Source organism: Dendrobates tinctorius, unplaced genomic scaffold, assembly GCF_039654945.1.
Source record: "Dendrobates tinctorius isolate UK_male_01 unplaced genomic scaffold, ASM3965494v1 ptg000063l, whole genome shotgun sequence".
NCBI lineage: Eukaryota > Metazoa > Chordata > Amphibia > Anura > Dendrobatidae > Dendrobates > Dendrobates tinctorius.
Genome location: NW_027361731.1, coordinates 9,003,117 through 9,024,870, shown reverse-complemented (window position 1 = coordinate 9,024,870; position 21,754 = coordinate 9,003,117). Strand labels below are relative to the sequence as shown.

Here is a 21,754-nt window from a genome sequence, read left to right as displayed (position 1 = left end):
GTTGAGGCCACAGCATTGATAATTCCCTCACTGCAGTAGTCTGATTGTCCGTGCGCAACAAGCAGCCCATCCGGCGACAAATTATCCTAGGTGCAGTTCCCTGACTGCCCTGAGTGTAAGGGGGGCGCTGGAGAGCTGCGAGTTCCAAAGTGGAACTGAGAAAGTGGGATACACATAAATCCCCACAGTTCTTGGAAGGTTGTTAGCAGTGGTGGGGCATCCAAAATACCCCCCTGCCGTAAATTGTTAGAGCGAGATTAGCTTGCTGTGTTTTGATCACATGGTGACAGTGGTGGGATAACTAAGAAAAGCCCCCACTGTGCCTGTGATAGCCGTGTGCCGGCAGTGCGTCGTGTCCCTCCGTCCGCTGACATACCTGTGTCAGTGGTGGGATCGTGACGTATTGGTGGCACAGGCTGCGCTGTCAGTCACAACTAGGTGGCAGCGGTCTGCTGTTTGCCACATATTAGTGGCAGCGGTCTGCTGTTCTTCACAGTGTTAAAGGGTGATGAGCAAGAAAATTCCTGGGATCAGGAAAATGGAGTAGCTAGCACCAAGCCTGATCATGGTGGCCATCTTTTGCGTTCACAGGTGGCCACAAACACTGCTCCTAATACATTGTGTCTGCCAACTATTCCAGTAGGATCTGGATTCAAATAGCTAAATGGCGCTCCTTCCCTTCTCAACCCTGAAATGTGCCCAGACAGTAATGTACAACCATATATAGGTTATTGTCAAATATAAAAGAGAAGTTGTAAAATAATTTGTGAGGTCCATCTGTTTGCAAAAATCACTTTGTAAAAGTGACAACATTTGGGCTTAATTTTAGAATTCTTCACAAAATGTATCACCACATGAAGTGACACACGTCAGATATGAAAAATGGGCCCCGATTAGGAACACAAAACTGGCTGCAGGAACTAGTTCTAAGAGTAATTTGTGAACTAACTACTGTAGTCAAAAACTGTGACTATAGACAAAAACATCTACTGATATGATCAAACTCAAACTTCATCAGTAAAAAATGATGAGTAACTAGTGGTGAAACCTCTCTGGATTAGTTACAGTATGGGGCTTGGTGGTAATTGGAAATCTAAATTTTAGTAATTTTCTGTCAGATGAGTTTCAAAAATAAAATATTAGATTGTCAATAGTGATGGGCGAGCACTAAAATGCTTGGGTGCTCATTGTTTGGATTGAGCCCAATGTAAGTCTTTGGGAAATTCGAGCATTTTTGCCGCAACCCCCCCTCCGAGGGTCTTTTTGGAGTATAAAAATGTTGGAAGTCGATGGGAACAGTACTCAAATGCAATGGGAACACTATGGGAAAGACCCCTGGAAGCATTTCTGACTCCAAGGTCACTGCTGTGAACAATGTTGTCAGAGTGTTACGTTACTTTTACAAAGGCATATTAAAACATACAAAAATGGATTTTCCTGGGAAATATGTTAAGGAACATCCTTTCCAGGGTAAGGATTTGTTTGTAATGCAAAATAAAGAACCCAAAACAAAAATGTACCTCCACCACTTTGGCTATGTACACACGTAGCGTTTTTGATGCGTTTTTCAACTTTAGCATTGCTTTCAACCAATACAAATGCATTCACTGGGACATGTCATTTTAACATTTAACAACCTTAGCTAGCCATATGGTGTGTGACACATCATCAGACACATCCTGTTTCATTTATAAATGAGGGACTCTGAAAGTCACAAAGCCTATTTTATGTGGCCATCATGCGGCATTACTATTCTTAAAGGGCCAGCAGCCGGCTATGCTTTGTATTTCCCATTATTAAAAAGTGGGTCTTCTGTACTGTTATTGCTTATGCAGTGAGTGGCTGGGCTGCTAAAATTAGGACACACTCCAATATCCCTTTGACGAGACATACAGGAGGGCCACATGAAACCAAAGTTCCCATTATTAGGAATTTGGTACTCCTATACTGTTTGCCTATGCATTGAATGCAAGGCCTGCTCTGCACCAAAGTAACACGCACCCCAATAACCCTTTCAACAAACGTACTTGAGGGCCTCATGACAAAAATGTTCCCATTAGAAGAAAGTGGGTCACCCATAGTGTTTGACTATGCATTGAATGCAAGGCCTGCCCTGCACCAAAGTTACACGCACCCCAATAACCCTTTGATGAGATTTGGAGGAGGGCCTCATAAAAAATGTTCCCATTATAAAGGTGCAGGTCTCCTATACTTGTAATGCCCATATAGTAAGTGTATGGGCTGACAAACATTTCCACATGGGGGGGTACACATCAACCTACTGTGTAAATATTTTTTTTTACGGACATCAAAAACATCCCTTTACACAATAACTTGGCTGTTACATCCCAGACCATGGTCATCTAGTGTGGTGGATGATGAGAACACCAAATAGCCAAAATCAGTAAGCGTATACCCTTGTGTGGGTGTGAAGAGGTGCATGGGAATATACCTCCCAAAAAAAGACACTGGATTGGAGGTTATGTTTCACTATTATCATTCGGTGGTGTACAGAAGTCTGACTCAATCCAGCTCTTGTTCATTTTTATAATAGTCAGCCTGTCAGCATTGTCAGTTGACAGACGGATGCGCTTATCAGTTATAATTCCACCAGCGGCACTAAAAACCGCTCTGACAAAACGCTAGCAGCAGGGCAGGCAGGACCTACAAGGCATAGAGAGCCAGTTCATGCTACGAGTCCAGATTGGATACCCAATAATTAAAAGGCACAGATGAATCACGGAGGACGTTGGACCTGTCAGCAAGGTCCTCCCTCAGCATATTCCCAAACATTGCACTCCTTGTGAGAGTGCCCCGTGCATCAGGGCCAGTGCGATGGGAGGGTCTGAGAAAACTCTCCCAGAACTTTGCCAGTGTTCTCCTGCCTCTGCTGGATTGAAGTTGTGAATGAAGGACAAAGGAATGGCTACTACAGAAGTGGGGGTATATACAATATGTGCAAAATGCTTATAATATATACACTGCTCAAAAAATAAAAGGAACCCTGGACATTTTTACTGAGCAAACACATGGATGTTAGTGACCTTCCTATCATTTCTAACTGTTATTTATTCCATTGGCACAACAGCAGGAGAAATTGAATCACAATCTGTGTTGATTTCAGAGAAGTGTGACTGATTTGGAGTTACGTTTTTTAAGTGTTCCCTTTTTTTTTTTTTTGAGCAGTATATTATTAATCAATATCAAACCCTTCACCACATTGAGCAGGACTATGATAACCCCATGTGGACGGTCTGAACAGCTACCGATAAGAAAACAGAAAAAAAAAAACGACCATATTGTCCACTAAAATAGTTTTTATTATAATTCAGGTTAAAAACATAATGGCACATACAAATCTGGTTTAATCAGTATACAGCAACATTGGACACAAAACCAGGAAGCGTATATACAGAGTGTTCTACAATATAAATATAACAAATGCTGTAATGTATTATTACCATACATACACTCAAATTAAAGTGACATGTGCAAGTGCTATACTAAAATATATTGCTAGTATTCCCTGAATGTAGTAGTACCAATTCCAAACAAAGTGACCTGTGCAAGTGCTTTTACAGAAAAAACATTAACCCTAATGCTATCACAACAAAGTGGCATGTGCAATTGTTTTCCAGAAAAATAGCAACCTATTGCTATCACGGCAATTGACTAAATAAAAAATCTAGTGCATAAATTAGAAGAGTGGTATCAATATCCAAAATATGACACCAGGATTAAACCTCTCACGTGGATTGCTTGTGTCCCGGTGTGCAGCTCTGCAGGTTGGCGATGCAAGGAGACATGGTGTCTCATTACCCTTAATTAACATCATACCAAACAGCAGTCGGGTAGGCTGACGAAGGCTATGTGCCGAAACGCACGTTGGGGAGGACGCCATCCAGGAGCAGACGTGCCACATTATCCAATGAGTTCCTTGATATATTTTTTATACAGTCTTTTTCACTTGAACATATCTTTGCTTCACGCATACAAATATATACACATACATCTCCTGGCACATTACTTCATGAATGTTGCATGTATAAATATTATCACTTTCGGACCCTAGGTTTAATCCTGGTCTCATATTTTGGATGTTAATACCACTCTTCTAATTTATGCACTAGATTTTTGATTTAGTCAATTGCCGTGATAGCAATAGGTTGCTATTTTTCTGGAAAACAATTGCACATGTCACTTTTTTTGGAATTGGTATTACTACATTCAGGGAATACTGGCAATATACACTGCTCAAAAAATAAAGGGAACACTTAAACAACAGAATATAACTCCAACTAAATCAAACTTCTGTGAAATCAAACTGTCCACTTAGGAAGCAACACTGATTGACAATCAATTTCACATGCTGTTGTGTAAATGGAATAGACAACAGATGGAAATTATTGGCAATTATCAAGACACCCTCAATAAAGGAGGGGTTCTGCAGGTGGGAACCACAGACCTCATCTCAGTACCAATGCTTTCTGACTGATGTTTTGGTCACTTTTGAATAATGGTTGTGCTTTGACACTCGTGGTAGCATGAGACGAACTCTACAAACCACACAAGTGGCTCAGGTAGTGCAGATCATCAAGGATGGCACATCAATGCGAGCTGTGTCAAGAAGGTTTACTGTGTCTGTCAGCGTAGTGTCCAGACGCTGGAGGCGCTACCAGGAGACAGGCCAGTACACCAGGAGATGTGGAGGGGGCCGTAGGAGGGCAACAACCCAGCAGCAGGACCACTATCTCAGCCTTTGTGAAAGGAGGAACAGGAGGAGCACTGCCAGAACCCTGAAAAATGACCTCCAGTAGGGCCACAAATGTGCATGTCTGCACAAATAGTTAGAAACCAACTCCATGAGGACGGTCGGAGCGCTCGACGTCCACAGATGGGGGTTGTGCACAAAGTCAGCCATGCTGTGTCCTAACCAATCGGATGTCTGACCATGCTGTCCTCCGGTCATCCTCGCTGAACAGATGGTATGACAGTTGTGCTTTTAGTATTGTCTATAGTGTATGAAAATAGCTACTGTTCTTCCTCCTCCTCATTGTCAGCCAATCTATGTTGGGATGACATGCGCTGGGCTGAGTGTAATCAAACTGTATCCTTCCTTGCTCCATCTCATCATGCTCTACCTGCAATGCATCATCTTTCATTGTGAGCAGAGAACCTTTCAGAATACAGAGAAGAGGGATGGTGACGCTAATTATGGCATCATCGCCGCTCACCATCTTGGTCGACTCCTCAAAGTTTTGTAGGATGGTATATATGTCTGACATCCATGTCCACTACTGAGGTCATATGTGTGGAGTCTGAACAGAATACCGACGGCCTTGTTGATGCTGGTAGTCAACAACTTCCCTCTTCTGCTCACAAATTATTTCAAAATATGCAGTGTAGAGTTCCAGCTAGTGATGAGCGAGTATACTCGTTGCTCGGGTTTTCCAGAGCATGCTCGGGTGTCCTCTGAGTATTTTGGCGTGCTCAGAGATTTAGTTTTTATCGCCTCAGTTGCCTGAATACACGTGGGAATTCCCTAACAAACAGGCAATCTCCACATGTATTCATCCTGTCCAGCAGTCATAAATCATGCAGCTGCATCGATAGAAACTAAATCTCCGAGCACGCCAAAATACTCAGAGGACACCCGAGCACGCTCGGGGAAACCCGAGCAAAAAGTATACTCGCTCATCACAAGTTCCAATGTGTGGGGACATCATACACCAGACGGTGAGCCGGAGGCTTCAAACTATGCTGAAGCACGGCAAAGGCGGCGGAAGCTGTAGCTGACTGTCTAAAATGGGCAGACAGACAGCGTACTTTCACAAGCAGATCCAGCAGCTCTGGGTAGCTTTTGAAAAACCGTAGAACAATGAGGTTATGCACATGTGCCAGGCATGGTACATGCGTGAGCGCACCTCGCCTCAGAGCCGCCCACCAGGTTCCGGCTATTATCACACATGACTACTCCTGGCTGTAGGTTCAGCGGTGTCAGCCACAGATCTGCCTGCTCTTTCAGAGCTGTCCACAACTCTTCAGCATTGTGCGTTTTGTCACCTAAGCATATTAGCTTCAGCACAGCCTGTTGCTGCTTGGCTGAGGCAGTGCTTACAGCTTATGACTGATGTGCTCATTTTGGAGATGGAGACTGAAGAGGAGGAGGTGCAGGAGCTGTAGATTTTGGGGGCAGCCCTGATTGACGGAGAGCTCGCAATCCTCAGCGTCGGGAGGACGTGTTCCATCCCAAGGTCCGACTGGGTCCCGACTTCCACTATGTTAACGCAGTGTGCAATCAGTGAGAGGTACCGTCCCTGCCCACAAGCACTTGTCCATGTATCCGTGGTTAGGTGGACTTTCCCGGTAACTGCATTGTTGAGGGCACGGCTAATGTTATGGGACATATGCTTATGTCATGCGGGGACGGAACACCGGGAGAAAGTGGCAGCTAGGGCCCGAGTACCGAGGGACGGCAGCCGCCATCAGGTTGTGGAAAGCTTCTGTCTCCATGAGCCTAAAAGGCAACATTTTGAGCGCAAGCAGTCGCAAAATGTATGAATTTAGTAGTGTGGCCTGAGGGGCGTTGGCTGCGTATTTGCGCTTGCATTCCAAGTACTGAGGTATGGACAACTGAACTCTGTGCTGGGACAAGGAAGTGCTTGATGGTGCTAGTTGAGTGTGTGCAACGACAGGTGCAGGGCAGAAGGCATCTTTGCATGCTCATTGGACAGGGTATTGGCTTGCATGCATAACAGTGGAAGAAGCAGTGGTGTCACCTGCAGACACTGTTCCTGGAGCCTGGGGTTCAGCCCACAAAGTCGGGTGCTTTGCTGCCATGTGCCTGATCATGCTGGTGGTGGTCAGGCTGGTAGTTTTGCTACCCCTGCTGATGTGGGCATGACAAGTGGTGCAAATGGCCTGTTTGGGGTTATGAGCAGAGTCTTTAAAAAAAAACAAAAAAAAAAAAAAAAAAACAGACTTGGGAAGACATAACAGTTGTACTGCCAACTTCCGTCGTGTTACTGTTATGGGGAACGGTTGCCCACCTTCTGTCTGCAGCCACCACACTGCTTCTTTCCATCTGTTGGGGTGCTACACCTACCTCCCCGTGTGCTGCTGTCCTCGCTCTGCATATCCTCCTATCACCTTGGGTCAGTTACTATATCATCCACTACCTCCTCTTCCGCACCCTGGTCCTCCTCCTGAGTTTCTGGCAATTGTGTCTCATCATCTTCCACCTCTTGTGACATGTTCCACCTTGTGTGACTGTGGCTGCTCAAATATTTGGTCATCGCTAAATGCGATCTCCTCTTGCCCCGCTTCAAGTGGACCAGTAGAGAGGCCCAAATTTGTAAATGGAAAAGTGAACAGCTCTTCATAGTGTCCAAGTGTGGGATCAGTTGTCTCCGGGCATTCAGCATTGTGGGAGGAAGGAGGATCAAGGTGAGGACTATGCGATCTACACTCACGGATACTACGACTTGACCGTGTGGAAGACAGGGTGCTAGTGGTGGTGAAATGGAGAAAAACAACGTGTGCTCCAAGTTGCTTTTGAATAACATAATCAGGCTTATGATGCAAAAAAAATTATTTCCGGCCACTGATACCTGGTGCTATGTATATACAGTCAACATATGTAATAGGCAGCAGCAGCAGACAGTACTGGAATGGACCCTCTTGATGTATGCAATGAAGTATGCCACATACAATGCCTACCTAGCACTGATATCTATATGTTAGGCGTCGAGTTCCTTTCGCTGCACAGCAGGAATCCCAACTCGGTGGTCTCCCATTTCTCTTCAGCCACAGAGGAGGCTGCTCAGCAGACTCGTCGATCCCGGTGCTCTGCTCAGACTAACACTGTGGGTTTGGTTGCTGCTGCCACCTCTGGTCCAGCTATAGCAACGCATGCTGGTCAGCAGCGAGCAACTCCAGGGACTAAGTCCTCCTTTCGGTTAACTGAGCATGCCCGTGGGACGATCTCCCATTGTAGATCGGAGTTCACATGCTCAGGTCCTTCTCCAGCTTGGATTGGACGATGAGGAAGGTCCCGGAAGGACGCTGCTATAAAAGGGTAGCATGGACGCTCAGCCATGCGCTAGTATAGACTGCATTATCAGACTATGTGGAGTGAGTGTTGTATGCATGTATGAATGTCTCTGATGAATGACTCATTAAGAAACCCCTACCCTTGGTACGCATGTGTTGTGCAGCCTAGCCTGTTAAGCCCCCAGGCTTAGGTGTAGGTAGAGCCAGAGTCTGAGACTGGCATCAGTGTCCACCGGTGGCTCTGCATGCCACAGTGCACTTGCTCGACACTCCACCATAGGCAGCATCTATAGTGGCGCCCCCAGGTGCGACGCCGTGTGCTCAGGAGGTCTAGAGGGACTCTGACCCCTTGTCCTTGGAGCAGAGTTCTGTGACCACATTCTGTGTTCTCTGTTGCCGAGCTCTGTGAGCTTAAACAGGCTCTGGCATTTATGTTCTGCAGTAGTGCGGCTCAGTGACATAACAGAGTTTGCCCTGTACACACCGGGTGACGTTAACCCACGTGTGTTCTTCCTTTATACCGCCATATAGCGTCCACCATTACCGAGCAGCAGTTACCATCTCTGCATGGTGGACCCCAGGCTGCGAACGCACCTTATACCTTCTTTATTATTTGGTGCATTCCGCCAGCGCGTAACATCTATATATCCACATACACTTCCTGCCTACCTTGCACTGCAATCTATATACCCCGTGATCAGGCCTTAGAAGGACTGTTGATTTAGCTGGATTTGTGTATTCAATTATGGTATACCCACACTTACTTTGAAACTACCAACTCTGACTCTAATTTGGCAGCAACTCTCCCTACACTAAATGATTCCAGAGAGGAATGTGATAAGCAGGGCGGCGCCAGGTCTGATATAGACCTGATGACTCTGTGCTGCCAACCAATCACTGTAATGCCACAAACATGGCTGCGGCATTACAGTACGTGGCACACAATGCCTGCATATTGATTGGCGCTCTTTAGAGTGCCAAACATGCAGGGTGTGGACTCGAACTCCCACCAACCAATCCCGTGAATGCTCGGCCCTCGCCGAGCACCAAGCATTAACAAATATGCTCGCTCATCAATAATAGTCAAAGATAGGATTAAAGAAAGTATTAGCATCCCCTATTTCAGGAGAGATTGTGCAGTAATCTAAATTCCTTAGGATTGAAAACATAATGAAAATTTATGATTTGGAGTGAATCCATGAAACCAGGGCTTAAGCCATGCCAAGATCTTCTGCAGGCATAAATAAATGTATATTCTAGCCATCAGCCATGCACAGCTTAGAGATACTGTATATCATGGGACAAGTGTAATGTTTTGCATGTAGTTTATCATAATCCTCCTTGAAGTTAGTTGATTTTAAAAGAAAATGAAAAGTCAGGACAAAAGGAAACTCTGTTGTTATTGTACAAAAATTCACACTTGGCCCTAACTGCACATTTAATGTTGTTGCTCATAAAAGCCTACAGCCTGCAATGACCCCGCTACCTCCTCACCTCAACCAACACCGGAACTGCTGCAACCCATCAACCTACCCACTCTTTCCCCACCATCCTGTAGCATGTAAGCCCGAAAGGGCAGGGTCCTCTATCCCCTCTGTATCAGTCTGTCATTGTAAGTTTGTTTATTGGAAGTGATATCTGTAATTTGTATGTAACCCCTTCTCATGTACAGCATCATGGAATCAATGGTTCTATATAAATAAATATTAATAATAATAGCGAAGTTTGTCCAAAAAGACTGGACCTGGTCTTGTAGGGACCATATGAGCACATTCAGCAGCACAGAAGGGAGAGAAGGGAGATTCATCCAATATGATACCAGGGTTCTAGGAAGCCAACAGCATCATTACCCTCCGCTTTCTCTTAAAGAAAACTATTATGATGGGTCTGTAAGTGATTTTCTAACTTGTCAGCACATTCTACGTCATTTGGCTTTGTAGTTTACAAATCTGTGCAGGTAACGGTCAGCATCTTCTAAGCCCAGGGGGTAGGTGGATACTCCAGGCTATACGTTCTATAGAAAAGAATTTAATAATTTCACAAAGTAATTTCAACATTTCCAAATGGAGCAGAATGTTGTGGCTTAGAGGCAAAATGGTGATCACACGATTGTGATACGACCAGACTAGACGATCGATAAACCTGGTGACTGAGAAAAATCTGTGACTTCTCTGCATTTAGTGGTCACTACTCACCTGGGCAGTCATATGTGGGAATCTCCTCTTTACACCACTCATCACCCCTCACATATGTCTCTGTAGCATTAATATGGGTCAGATCTTCATCCTGAAGCAAATATTGTAAAAGTCACAGATAGATGGAGAAGTCACATCTATGATCAGCTCTAATCCTGCCATCTCCACCGCTCTCATTACACAAGTATAAAACATATAATACTGGTGGATAAAACAAGACTGAGCACAAGACCTTCACAGCCGTCTACACATCATAGGGGAGATCTCCTGACACCTTCTCTCCATCTACCTGATGATCCTGAGGAGCATTGGGATCTTCTTGTTTACAGTCTTGTGGAAGAAGAGGACAGGGACATCTCTCTGGCGTTGTCCTCTTACTGGATAGATCTGGAGGAAACACATACAGGGACTGAATTCATTCTTTACATACAGATAATTATAGGCCGTGTGTATTTAGTCCTGTCTATTACCTGGTGATGTGAGGGGCTGGGGAACCTCCATCATGACATCCTTGTATACATCTTTGTGTTCTTCTAAATACTCCCACTCCTCCATGGAGAAATAGACAGCGACATCCTGACACCTTATAGGAACCTGACACATACAATGATACCGTCATCCCCCCGATCCCTTCATAGCTTTACTGTATAATGTCCCAGCATTCCCAGCAGTGTCACCTCTCCAGTCAGCAGCTCAATCATCTTGTAGGTGAGTTCTAGGATCTTCTGGTCATTGATGTCCTCATACATCAGGGGGTGAGGTGTAGGCCCCGTGATTGGGCTCAGGGGTCTTCCCCATCCCTCAGACACAGGGTCCTGACAGCGATCACTAGAGGTCTTCTTCACCACTGTGTAATCCTGGTTATGGAGAGACACATTAATAAATCTCACTACAGACATTTCCAGAGTCCTCACCTCTCCAGTTCTGTCCATCTGTTATTCCCATAGATAAGAATGATGTAATGTGACGTCATCAGGATCTCTCACCTCTCCAGTAAGCCGGAAGAGGATCTCTAGGGTGAGGTGTAATATCCTCTCCGCCATCTGGTCTCTGTCCATATCCATCTTTGATGGGTTAAATCAGGAAAATTCTCTTATATAGAAGATCTTCACTGAGAGGATCTGATATTGTAGAGACCTGAATGAGAAGATGAGCCGATGTAACATCATAAAAATTACAATTATCTATATACAGTATATAAAAATGAGTGTGTGTATCAACGATGATGTCATAATGGTACAGGTACAGTTGTGGCCAAAAGTATTGACACCCCTGCAATTTTGTCAGATAATACTCAGTTTCTTCCTGAAAATGATTGCAATCACAAATTCTTTGGTATTATTATCTTCATTTAATTTGTCTTAACTGAAAAAACACAAAAGAGAATGAAGCAAAAAGCAAAACATTGATCATTTCACACAAAACTCCAAAAATGGGCCAGACAAAAGTATTGGCACCCTCAGCCCAATACTTGGTTGCACAACCTTTAGCCAAAATAACTGCGACCAACCATCAATGAGTTTCTTACAATGCTCTGCCAAAGAAGACTGGTCTAAAATTCCAGCAAACTGCTCTAGGTCCCTGATACTAGAAGGGTGCCTTCTCCAAACTGCCGTTTTTAGATCTCTCCACAGGTGTTCTATGGGATTCAGGTCTGGACTCATTGCTGGCCACCTTAGAAGTCTCCAGTGCTTTCTCTCAAGCCATTTTCTAGTGCTTTTTGAAGTGTGTTTTGGGTCATTGTCCTGCTGGAAGACCCATGACCTCTGAGGGAGACCCAGCTTTCTCACACTGGGCCCTACATTATGCTGAAAAATTTGTTGGTAGTCTTCAGACTTCATAATGCCATGCACACGGTCAAGCAGTCCAGTGCCAGAGGCAGCAAAGCAACCCCAAACAAATCAGGGAACGTCTGCCATGTTTGACTGTAGGGACCGTGTTTTTTTCTTTGAATGCCCCTTTTTTTCTCCTGTAAACTCTATGTTGATGCCTTTGCCCAAAAAGCTCTACTTTTGTCTAATATGACCAGAGAACATTCTTCCAAAACATTTTAGGCTTTTTCAGGTAAGTTTTGGCAAACTCCAGCCTGGCTTTTTTTTATGTCTCAGGGTAAGAAGTGGGGTCTTCCTGGGTCTTCTACCATACAGTCCCTTTTCATTCAGACGCCGACGGATAGTACGGGTTGACACTGTTGTACCCTCGGACTGCAGGTCAGCTTGAACTTGTTTGGATGTTAGTTGAGGTTCTTTATCCAACATCCGCACAATCTTGCGTTGAAATCTCTTGTCAATTTTTCTTTTCCGTCCACATCTAGGGAGGTTAGCCACAGTGCCATGGGCTTTAAACTTCTTGATGACACTGCGCACGGTAGACACAGGAACATTCAGGTCTTTGGAGATGGACTTGTAGCCTTGAGATTGCTCATGCTTCCTCATAATTTGGTTTCTCAAGTCCTCAGACAGTTCTGTGGTGTTTCTTTTCTCCATGCTCAATGTGGTACACACAAGGACACAGGACAGAGGTTGAGTCAACTTTAATCCATGTCAACTAGCTGCAAGTGTGATTTAGTTATTGCCAACACCTGTTAGGTGCCACAGGTAAGTTACAGGTGCTGTTAATTACACAAATTAGAGAAGCATCACATGATTTTTCGAACAGTGCCCATACTTTTGTCCACCCTCTTTTTTTTATGTTTGGTGTGGAATTATATCCAATTTGGCTTTAGAACAATTCTTTTTGTGTTTTTTCATTTAAGACAAATTAAATGAAGATAATAACAAAGAATTTGTGTTTGCAATAATATTCAGGAAGAAACTAAGTATTATCTGACAAAATTGCAGGGGTGTCAATACTTTTGGCCACAACTGTATATACTGTATGAGTACAGAAATGGAAGAAAGGGAGGCAGGCAATGTCCCAGTAGAGAGAAGCAAGACTTGCAGACAAGAGAACAAGAGCTGCTTCCTCAAGGGCCACTGAAACGTCTGAGCAGAGAGAAGCAAGACTTATAGACATGAGAATTGCAACTGCTTCCACCACGACACAGGAAAAAGTTGGAAATTTTAAATACTCTGCCTTTTTCTACCACTCAGACTTCAACTATCAGGATAATCCAATAGTTAACATAGGATAAATGGATGTGGTCTGCACGTACTGCACAATACCCTGAAGTGGAAAGATGAGCCGCCAGGTTTATGCTGTGCAAATGGCAGGGTAAAACTGCTTCCTCTCCTCTCACCACCAGATCCCCTGAAGTCTCTGATGACAGGCGCCACTGCAATATCAAACCATTTCTTGGACAACATCAGGAAGTACAACTCCGGCTTCCAAATGTCATCATTTGGTGCAAAAAGAGAAGTTTTCTCAACTGGATTTATGCCCACATTCAAAGTTCAAGAACAGATTTACCACTCCGTTGGCTCACTGCTTCCATCACTAGGTAAAGAACCTCAATGTCTTCACCTCTACTTCATGGGAAATGTAGAAGCAGAGGCTCAGCAGAGATGCTCTTTAATTCCAAACACTCGCCTTGATATTGTCACTAACTTGCAGCAGTTCCTTCACTTAAACAATCCATATGTTCAACTTTTCAAGACTACACTTGAATGCATGCCAAGTGAGGATTACAAACACTTCAAAGGGCGCATCAGCGGCATTTCAATCCCCCCACATTTGATGAGGTAGCTATTCTGATTGTGGGTAATGAGTTTCACAGCCGTGACACTGTGCTTCAGAAAAGGAACAACGGTTTGAACGGGTGGCAGAAGCTCACAGGTCCATCATAGGACTGCAATATCCAATTATCTATTGGCAGGGGCAGGATAGCCATCACTGAAATACCTCAGACAAATCCTGCCACAGGCAACCCTTCAGGGAAAATAAGTGTCGGCCATGGACTTCTATGCCCATAGGATCGTGACAAGAGCTGGTGAGGAAAATCACATCCTCAAATGCAGACATCCAGGCCAGAAAACTTTCCATTGCCATGACATCATTGCACGAGTTTTGAAATGAAAACTTGCAAAAATGGTTCATCTGATTACAAAAGCACACGTGTTTGGTGAGACACAGTGCTGGATGTGTTCAGTAGAATGGCAAAAAAGACGCCTTCCTCATGCCCATATCTTGATCTGGCTGAAACAAAAAAAATACAGCCCACTGAAATTGACAATATTATCAGTGCATAATTGCCAGACCCCAAGACTGACCCGTTGCTCTTTGACAACATCGCAAAGATATGATCCATGGTCCCTGTGGGAATCTCAACAAAAATTCTCCCTGCACGGTTGATGGCAGGTGTTCAAAGAATTACCTACAAAAACTGGTCCAAGAAACACAAACTGGACAAGATGGATATCCAGTCTACGGAAGAAGAAACTGAAGGGATGGTGGTTTCATAGCAAAGCTCAAAATGCACGCTGGGTCATCACCCCAAGAGATAGAAATTGACAAGTGGGTGGTGCCTGACAATCCTCTGCTCTCAAAATTTTTCCAGGCTCACATCAACATCGAATCTTGCCATTATATGAAATCAATCAAGTACGTATGCAAATATGTCTACAAAGGAAGTGATCAAGCAGTGTTTGAAGTCCAGAAAAATGGACATATTGATGAAGTAGAGGCATTCCAGATGGGCAGGTACATCAGCAGCAATGAAGCTCTTGGGAAAATACTAGGGCTCTCCATTCATGAGCGCTACCCACCAGTTATGCATCTCACTTGGAACATGGACAGAGAATTTACTTTGACCCAGCAAACCTGATGAAAATGACGCACACTGGGACATGACCCTCAATGAAGCAGCAGCCACAAAAATCCCAAAGCGACTAAGACACCTCTTTGGTATTCTTCTAACAACCTGTAATATTTCAAATCCCCTTGACATTTGGACAAAGTTCAAAACTAATCTCTGTGAAGACATCCTCATGCAGGTTAAAAAGGAAAATCCTCAGCAACTTATCAACTTCACTGAATACATTGTCAACAAAACTTTTAGGGCGAGTTTCCATGTAGCGCATTCCTTCTGCTTTGCACTGAGCGGAAAGCCTCCCCAAAGCCTCGCCCCCTTCTGTATGCATGGTGATTCTGGATGTGTTCATTGAACACATGCGGTATCACCGCATCGCAAACATAGACCGGGTTATTTACCTTGCGGAGACTGAGCGTCTCTGCAAGGTAAACAGACATGCTGCGCCGCATATCCGGTTTTGTGGGTGTGTCACCCATGTATTAGGACGCATAGTGGAGATGGGATTTCATAAAATCCCCTCCACTATGTTGTAACATCTGGATGCTGCGGATTAAACGCTGCGGCTGTACGTAGCGTTCAATCCGCAGCAAATCCGGATGCAATACAGCCCGTGGAAACATACCCTAATTCTCCTTGAGCACCACTGCATGGATATGTCTGGAAAAGCATTACACCTACTTGGCTTACCTACTCCAACAAGAAATCAGGAAGCTAACCAAAATGTGCAGGGAGATATTCAGAAAAACAAACTACAACACTGAAGAACTCACAGCATTTGTCTCTCACAATGAGCCACTGTTGGTACCAGACCAAGAAATGCCTACAACCAAATTTTTTTTCACTGCAACTTACAAAATTGCGATTGTCTTCCTAGATGAACCAGGTGGAACAAGAAAGACATTTTTAATCAACTTGCTCCTAGCAAAATTTCGGCAATAACAAAAGATTGCACTTGCAGTGGCATCTTCTCGAATTGCAGCTACACTTTTAACTGGTGGTAGGACGGCACATGCGACATTCAAGCTATCACTTAACCTGTCTCACAGTGATAGCCCAGTTTGCAACATTGCCAAAGGATCAGGACAGGCCAAAGTGCTTCAAAAGCGCAGTGCCATCATTTGAGATGAACGGAAGCAGTGGACAGACTGCTGCAAGACTTGCGTGGAAACAATTCTATCATGGGTGGTGTAGTTGTTGTTTTGGCAGGTGACTTCTAACAAACACTAGCAGGTGACTTCTAACAAACACTACCCTTTATACCAAAATCAACCCCTGCAGATGAACTCAATACCTGCCTAAAAGCATCATACCTTTGGAGACATGTGAAGAAAACATCGCTGAACACAAACATGAGGGTCCACGTGAGAGCCGATGTTTCTACTGGACTGTTCTCAAGCCAGCTGTTGACTATTGGAGATGACAAAGCACCAATAAATTCAACCACTGGACAGATCATGTTTCCAAGCAACTTTTGCTACACTGTTTACATCAATTGAGGAGCTAAAAGAAAAAAAGTTTTTCCAAACATTCAATCCAACTTCAGAAAGTCTGGTTGGCTGTGTGAAAGGGTTATACTAGCTCTGAAAAATGATAGTGTAAACAAGATCAATCTTCAAATTTTGAGTCTCCTTCCAGGTATGTGCATGACCTACAAGTCAGTGGATACAGTAACAGACCCTGATCAAGCATTATTCTCTCCAGAGATCCTCAACTCATTGGAACCACAAGGACTTCCTCCGCATAAACTCTTTCTAAAACCTGGAGCACCTATTCTGCTGTTGAGAGATTTGGATCCACCAAAGCTGTGTAATGGGACAAGACTCTTGATTAAGAACCTGTTTACACTTGTAATTGAAGCAACCATTTTGACAGGATGTGCCAAAGGAGGGGACATTTTCATTCCAAGAATTCCACTCATTCCATCTGATTTGCCTTTTGATTTTCAACGCCTCCAGTTTGACTGGCATTTGCAATGTCCATTAACAAGGCTCAGGGACAGTCCTTGAAAGTAGTAGGGATGGATTTGAAATCTCCATGCTTTTCTCATGGACAACTTTACGTAGCCTGTTCAAGAGTTGAACTGCCAAAAATCTGTTCATCTTTGCACCGGAAGGAAAAACAGAATGAGTCTTGAATGAGCAGAAAATAAAATACTATCAATATTTGGGTAATCATTTAGTTAATTTGTGTTGAAAATCTGTAGTGTTGAATATATGATGTTAAATGTTTTTATGTGCAATATATTCATTATAATTTGTTATACCTAACCACAGCTGGCTACCTCCATCCGATAGTCCCGTGCCAACTTACCCATTATGACATCATCTTCGCTATAGCAACCATTCTGACATCGTCGCCATGGATGATGTCATAATGGTTGCCATGGCGATGATGTCATAAAGGTTGCCATGATGACGATGTCATAATAGAATGCAATGGTGATGGCTATGTCATAATGGTTGCCATGGTGACGATGATATAATAGGTTTCCATGGCGAAGATGATGTCAGAATGGTTGCCAAGGCGAAGCCATAATGGGTATATGGGGCACGGAACTGTGGGATGGAGGATGTGTGATGGGAATATGGGCACGGGACTATGGGATGGAGGATATGTATGATGGGTATATGGGCACTGGACTATGGGATGGAGGATAATCATTGGAATTTGTTATAACAAACCAGAGTTAGTTACTTTGCACGGTCAACGCCGGGCTCTTCAGCTAGTTGGAAATATTAAAAGGAAATATAACGTGTAGATTTTGTTGTATTCTTTAGTCTTTTATGGACTGGAACATAAGTTGAATTGCTGACTAAGACATCTTCTCCATGCTCCCAATCACTGGCTACTGATTAGCTGTAACTGGCAGGGACCCAAGCAGCAATGGTATTTTTTGTGACTTTACAACGTCTGAAACTCAACATGGACAAAACAGAATTCATCATCTTTCCCCCATCTCACGTGACCCCCCCTATGAACCTATCAATTACAGTAAATGACTGCCCACTCTCCCCAGTCCCACAAGCTCGCTGCCTCGGAGTAATCCTTGACGCTGATCTCTCCTTCAAACCACATATCCAAGCCCTTTCCACTTCCTGCCGACTTCAACTCAAAAATATTTCACAAATCCGTTCATTCCTCACCCAAGAATCTGCAAAAACCCTAGTCCATGCCCTCATCATCTCTCGCCTTGACTACTGCTACCTCCTGCTCTGTGGCCTCCCCTCAAACACTCTCGCACCCCTCCAATCTATTCTAAACTCTGCTGCCCGACTAATCCACCTGTCCCCCCCGCTATTCTCCAGCTTCTCCCCTCTGTCAATCCCTTCACTGGCTCCCAATTGCCCAGAGACTCGATTACAAAACCCTAACCATGACATACAAAGCCATCCACAACCTGTCTCCTTCATACATCTGTGACCTCGTCTCCCGGTACTTTCCCGCACGCAACCTCCGATCCTCACAAGATCTCCTTCTCTACTCACCTCTTATCTCCTCTTCCCACAATCGCATACAAGATTTCTCTCGCGCATCACCCCTACTCTGGAACTCTCTACCACAACATATCAGACTCTCACCTACCATCGAAACCTTCAAAAAGAACCTGAAGACCCACCTCTTCCGACAAGCCTATAACCTGCAGTAACCACCGATCGACCAAACCGCTGCACGACCAGCTCTACCCTCGCCTACTGTATTATCACCCATCCCTTGTAGATTGTGAGTCCTCATGGGCAGGGTCCTGTCTCCTCCTGTACCAGTTATGACTTGTATTGTTTAAGATTATTGTACTTGTTTTTATTATGTATACCCCTCCTTACATGTAAAGCGCCATGGAATAAATGGCGCTATAACAATAAATAATAATAATAATAATAATAATAATACTGCACACTTCCCTGACATCTACTAATAAAACATATTTAGGCCACAGACAACAAGCAGTTTCTTCCTCGGAGTCGGCAGCTGAATACGTTTCTCATAGACTCATCTTCCATAACGCTAATTCTCGTCTCATTTACCGACACTGGAATCAGCATTAGTAATACTGCAGGAGATATTCATTACACGTGACAGGAGAAATAACTACGTCATGATGAGGACGACATCTTCATCTTCTACTACGGTTCTAGAAACATATTTGGCCAGAGTCCGTCATTGACTCCATCCCCACCGGCCGTCTATATAAAGGTTTCCCGTCTTCCCCGCACTGTAATCTTCTATCACGTTAGATCTCAGCTCTGATTCACACACAGAAGGTTGAGGCTTGTAGAAAAGATGGTTTGTAAGAACAGCAAGACAGGAGATATTTGATGCCAATATCTACATGTACAGTGTTTTTTTTTCTCTTGATATGAAGTTTTTTGGGGGCATTTTCCCATAAGCTTCCATATGTTACAAGAAAAACATTATACTGTTTGTGTTGAGGCCCTGTACTCTGAGAGTAATACATGTTTCCTCGGTTCCCGTCTTTTATAGTTGGGTCGTTTGTATCCATCAGCGGAAAAGGAATAAAACCATTGTGTTGTCTCATTATAAGAATCACAAAACCCCCTAAATATAACATTTTATACCAACCCCACAATTTGTGACTCCTCAGGGTAAATCGCTCTCTCACCATTGGATTAGAGCTGATACTATGAAGCTAAAGTGGCTAAATGGGGGGGGCGTGGCTATGTAGCCGAGGAGAGAGGACGAACGCTGTGGGAGCTCCTGTCTTCATCCTGCACCAGACCTTCTTATCGCGACATACCTGGTGGCATTCGGGACCCCCCTGGACCCCTGCAGGACACAGAGCGGCTCTGGTTAGCTGTCGGCCGGAGAGGCCAGGATGGACGGCGGGGCCTGCATTAGGCGGCGGCCATCTTAGACAAGCACGCTGTCAGTGTGAGCTGCGGCATCCAGCCCTCACCACTGCAGCATTACCGGGCAGTGGCCCATATCCTAAAGACTCAGGGGATACGAGGTGAGTGCCCTGGAAAATTGGGCCTCTCGTTCCCCCCTCTTAGTAATAGACTCACTTGGCTGTTGGCGCCATTACTGTGGGGACCTCTGCTCCCCCCAGAGCTGGCTGCTGCCTTTGCGGGTGCTGCGTGTCTCTCCCCCCCCAGGAAGCCTCATCGATACAGCACCAGGCACTGCTCTTATTAATCTATGTGACCCCTCTGCATGGGAACTGCTCCTGGGACATAATTATTTAACACTAGACCTGCTGTGCTTATAACTGGAGGGGAAAATCCCCAGAGTATACACCTCTAGTCATCCTGTTATGCCGCATTGTCACTGACCATGAATCGGTCTAAAGGATCAGCAGCAGCAGAAAAATTAAAAAAGAGTTTGCCAGACACGACCCCTCTGAAAGTGCACGGTCTCTTAGAAATAATTCTCCACAAGCTCAACGTAAAAACCGTCCCTCTGGGGGTGAGGAGGAGAATGAGCAGGAGGAATTGACACTCAAACAGGCATCTGAACAGCTGATGCAAGCCATCTCCCTAACTAGGACGTCCCTGACTGGTAAAATAAAGGACGTTTACAGTGAGGTGGGGTGACTCTGACAAGATTTGCAAGCCATGAGGGGACGCATTACGGAAGTGGAGACAAGAGTGTCTCAGGTAGAGGACACTATCACACCTATGGAGGCCAAATTAACAAAGGCAGCAGGCTCTATGAATGCCTGGAAGCAGAAGGCGGGCGATCGGGAGAGCAGAATGAGCCGGAATAATATCCATGTCACTGGTCTTCCGGAAGGTCAGCATTCTGAGCAATTTCTAGAAGGCTGGCTCAAAACCTCTTTGGGGGATGAATTCTCTCCAGCATTTGCTGTCGAAAGGGCTCATAGGGCTCCTACAAAACCCCTTCCTCCGGGAGCCCCACCTAGACCTTTCCTGGCTCGTCTCCTCAACTGTAAAGACAGATACCATTCTGTGTCTCGCTCGGCAAAAAAGTCCCATCAAGTTTGACAATGCTGTGATCTCGATTTTCCCGGATTTCTCCATGGAACTCCAGCAACAGCGGGCGCAATTCATCAAAATCAAGAAGCGGCTCAGAGAGAAACATTATGTATTCGATGCTCTATCCGGGCTGGGTCTGGGTTGTCCATGGGGCTCCTCCGTGTTTTTTATGGATCCAGCGGAGGCAACTGAGTGGCTGCGGTCCCATAAGGGATCTCTTGTAAAGGAATCCTAATGTACTTACTGCTAACCCATATCCTTCTACTAAAGGTCTAATTGGGGCCTTCTCGGCGGGTATCCAGTTACCAACAATACCGGACACTGAGTTCAGTGATGGTATCCCCTTGTTTGCTTGTTGTTAGGAGTGTGGGACTTTGCTCCTATATTGTTAGGTTTTTATTCTGTTTTCTTTTTTTCAATAGTTTTAATTGTTATTTAGGTAGAAGTCGCAGCCAATGGCAGTACTGCTTTCTATGTGATATCTCTATATTTTGCTCCAGCAACAAAATGCCCAATATTCAGATAAGTAAAAAATGGGGTCTGAAATCATATGCATGACCTGGAATGTGAGGGGTATTAAAACCCAGCGGAAGAGGATTAAGGTCTTTTCACAGATTAGGCAATATCGCCCTCATATTGTGGCCTTGGTGGAGACATATTTGACCAGAGACACAGATCAATGTGTGAAGAAACCATGGACACAATGGTTTATTCACGCATTTCATACCAGCTATTCTAGGGGGGTTTTGTTACTGATACATAAGGATGTTAGGTGGGAGGCCAGGGAGGCCCGGTGAGATCCTGAG

The 21,754-nt window shown here is 44.6% G+C and overlaps 1 protein-coding gene across 1 annotated transcript in view; it reads right to left on the bottom strand.

Moving 5' to 3' along the window:
- LOC141094218 (uncharacterized) overlaps nucleotides 1-21,754 on the bottom strand; it is a 41,119-nt gene that overhangs the window by 12,219 nt on the left and 7,146 nt on the right. The window contains 5 exon segments of the mRNA XM_073580017.1: nucleotides 10,248-10,338; nucleotides 10,537-10,634; nucleotides 10,718-10,841; nucleotides 10,925-11,104; nucleotides 11,234-11,384. Of these exon segments, the coding sequence (XP_073436118.1) occupies nucleotides 10,248-10,338; nucleotides 10,537-10,634; nucleotides 10,718-10,841; nucleotides 10,925-11,104; nucleotides 11,234-11,311 (571 nt within the window). The 5' untranslated portion in view covers nucleotides 11,312-11,384.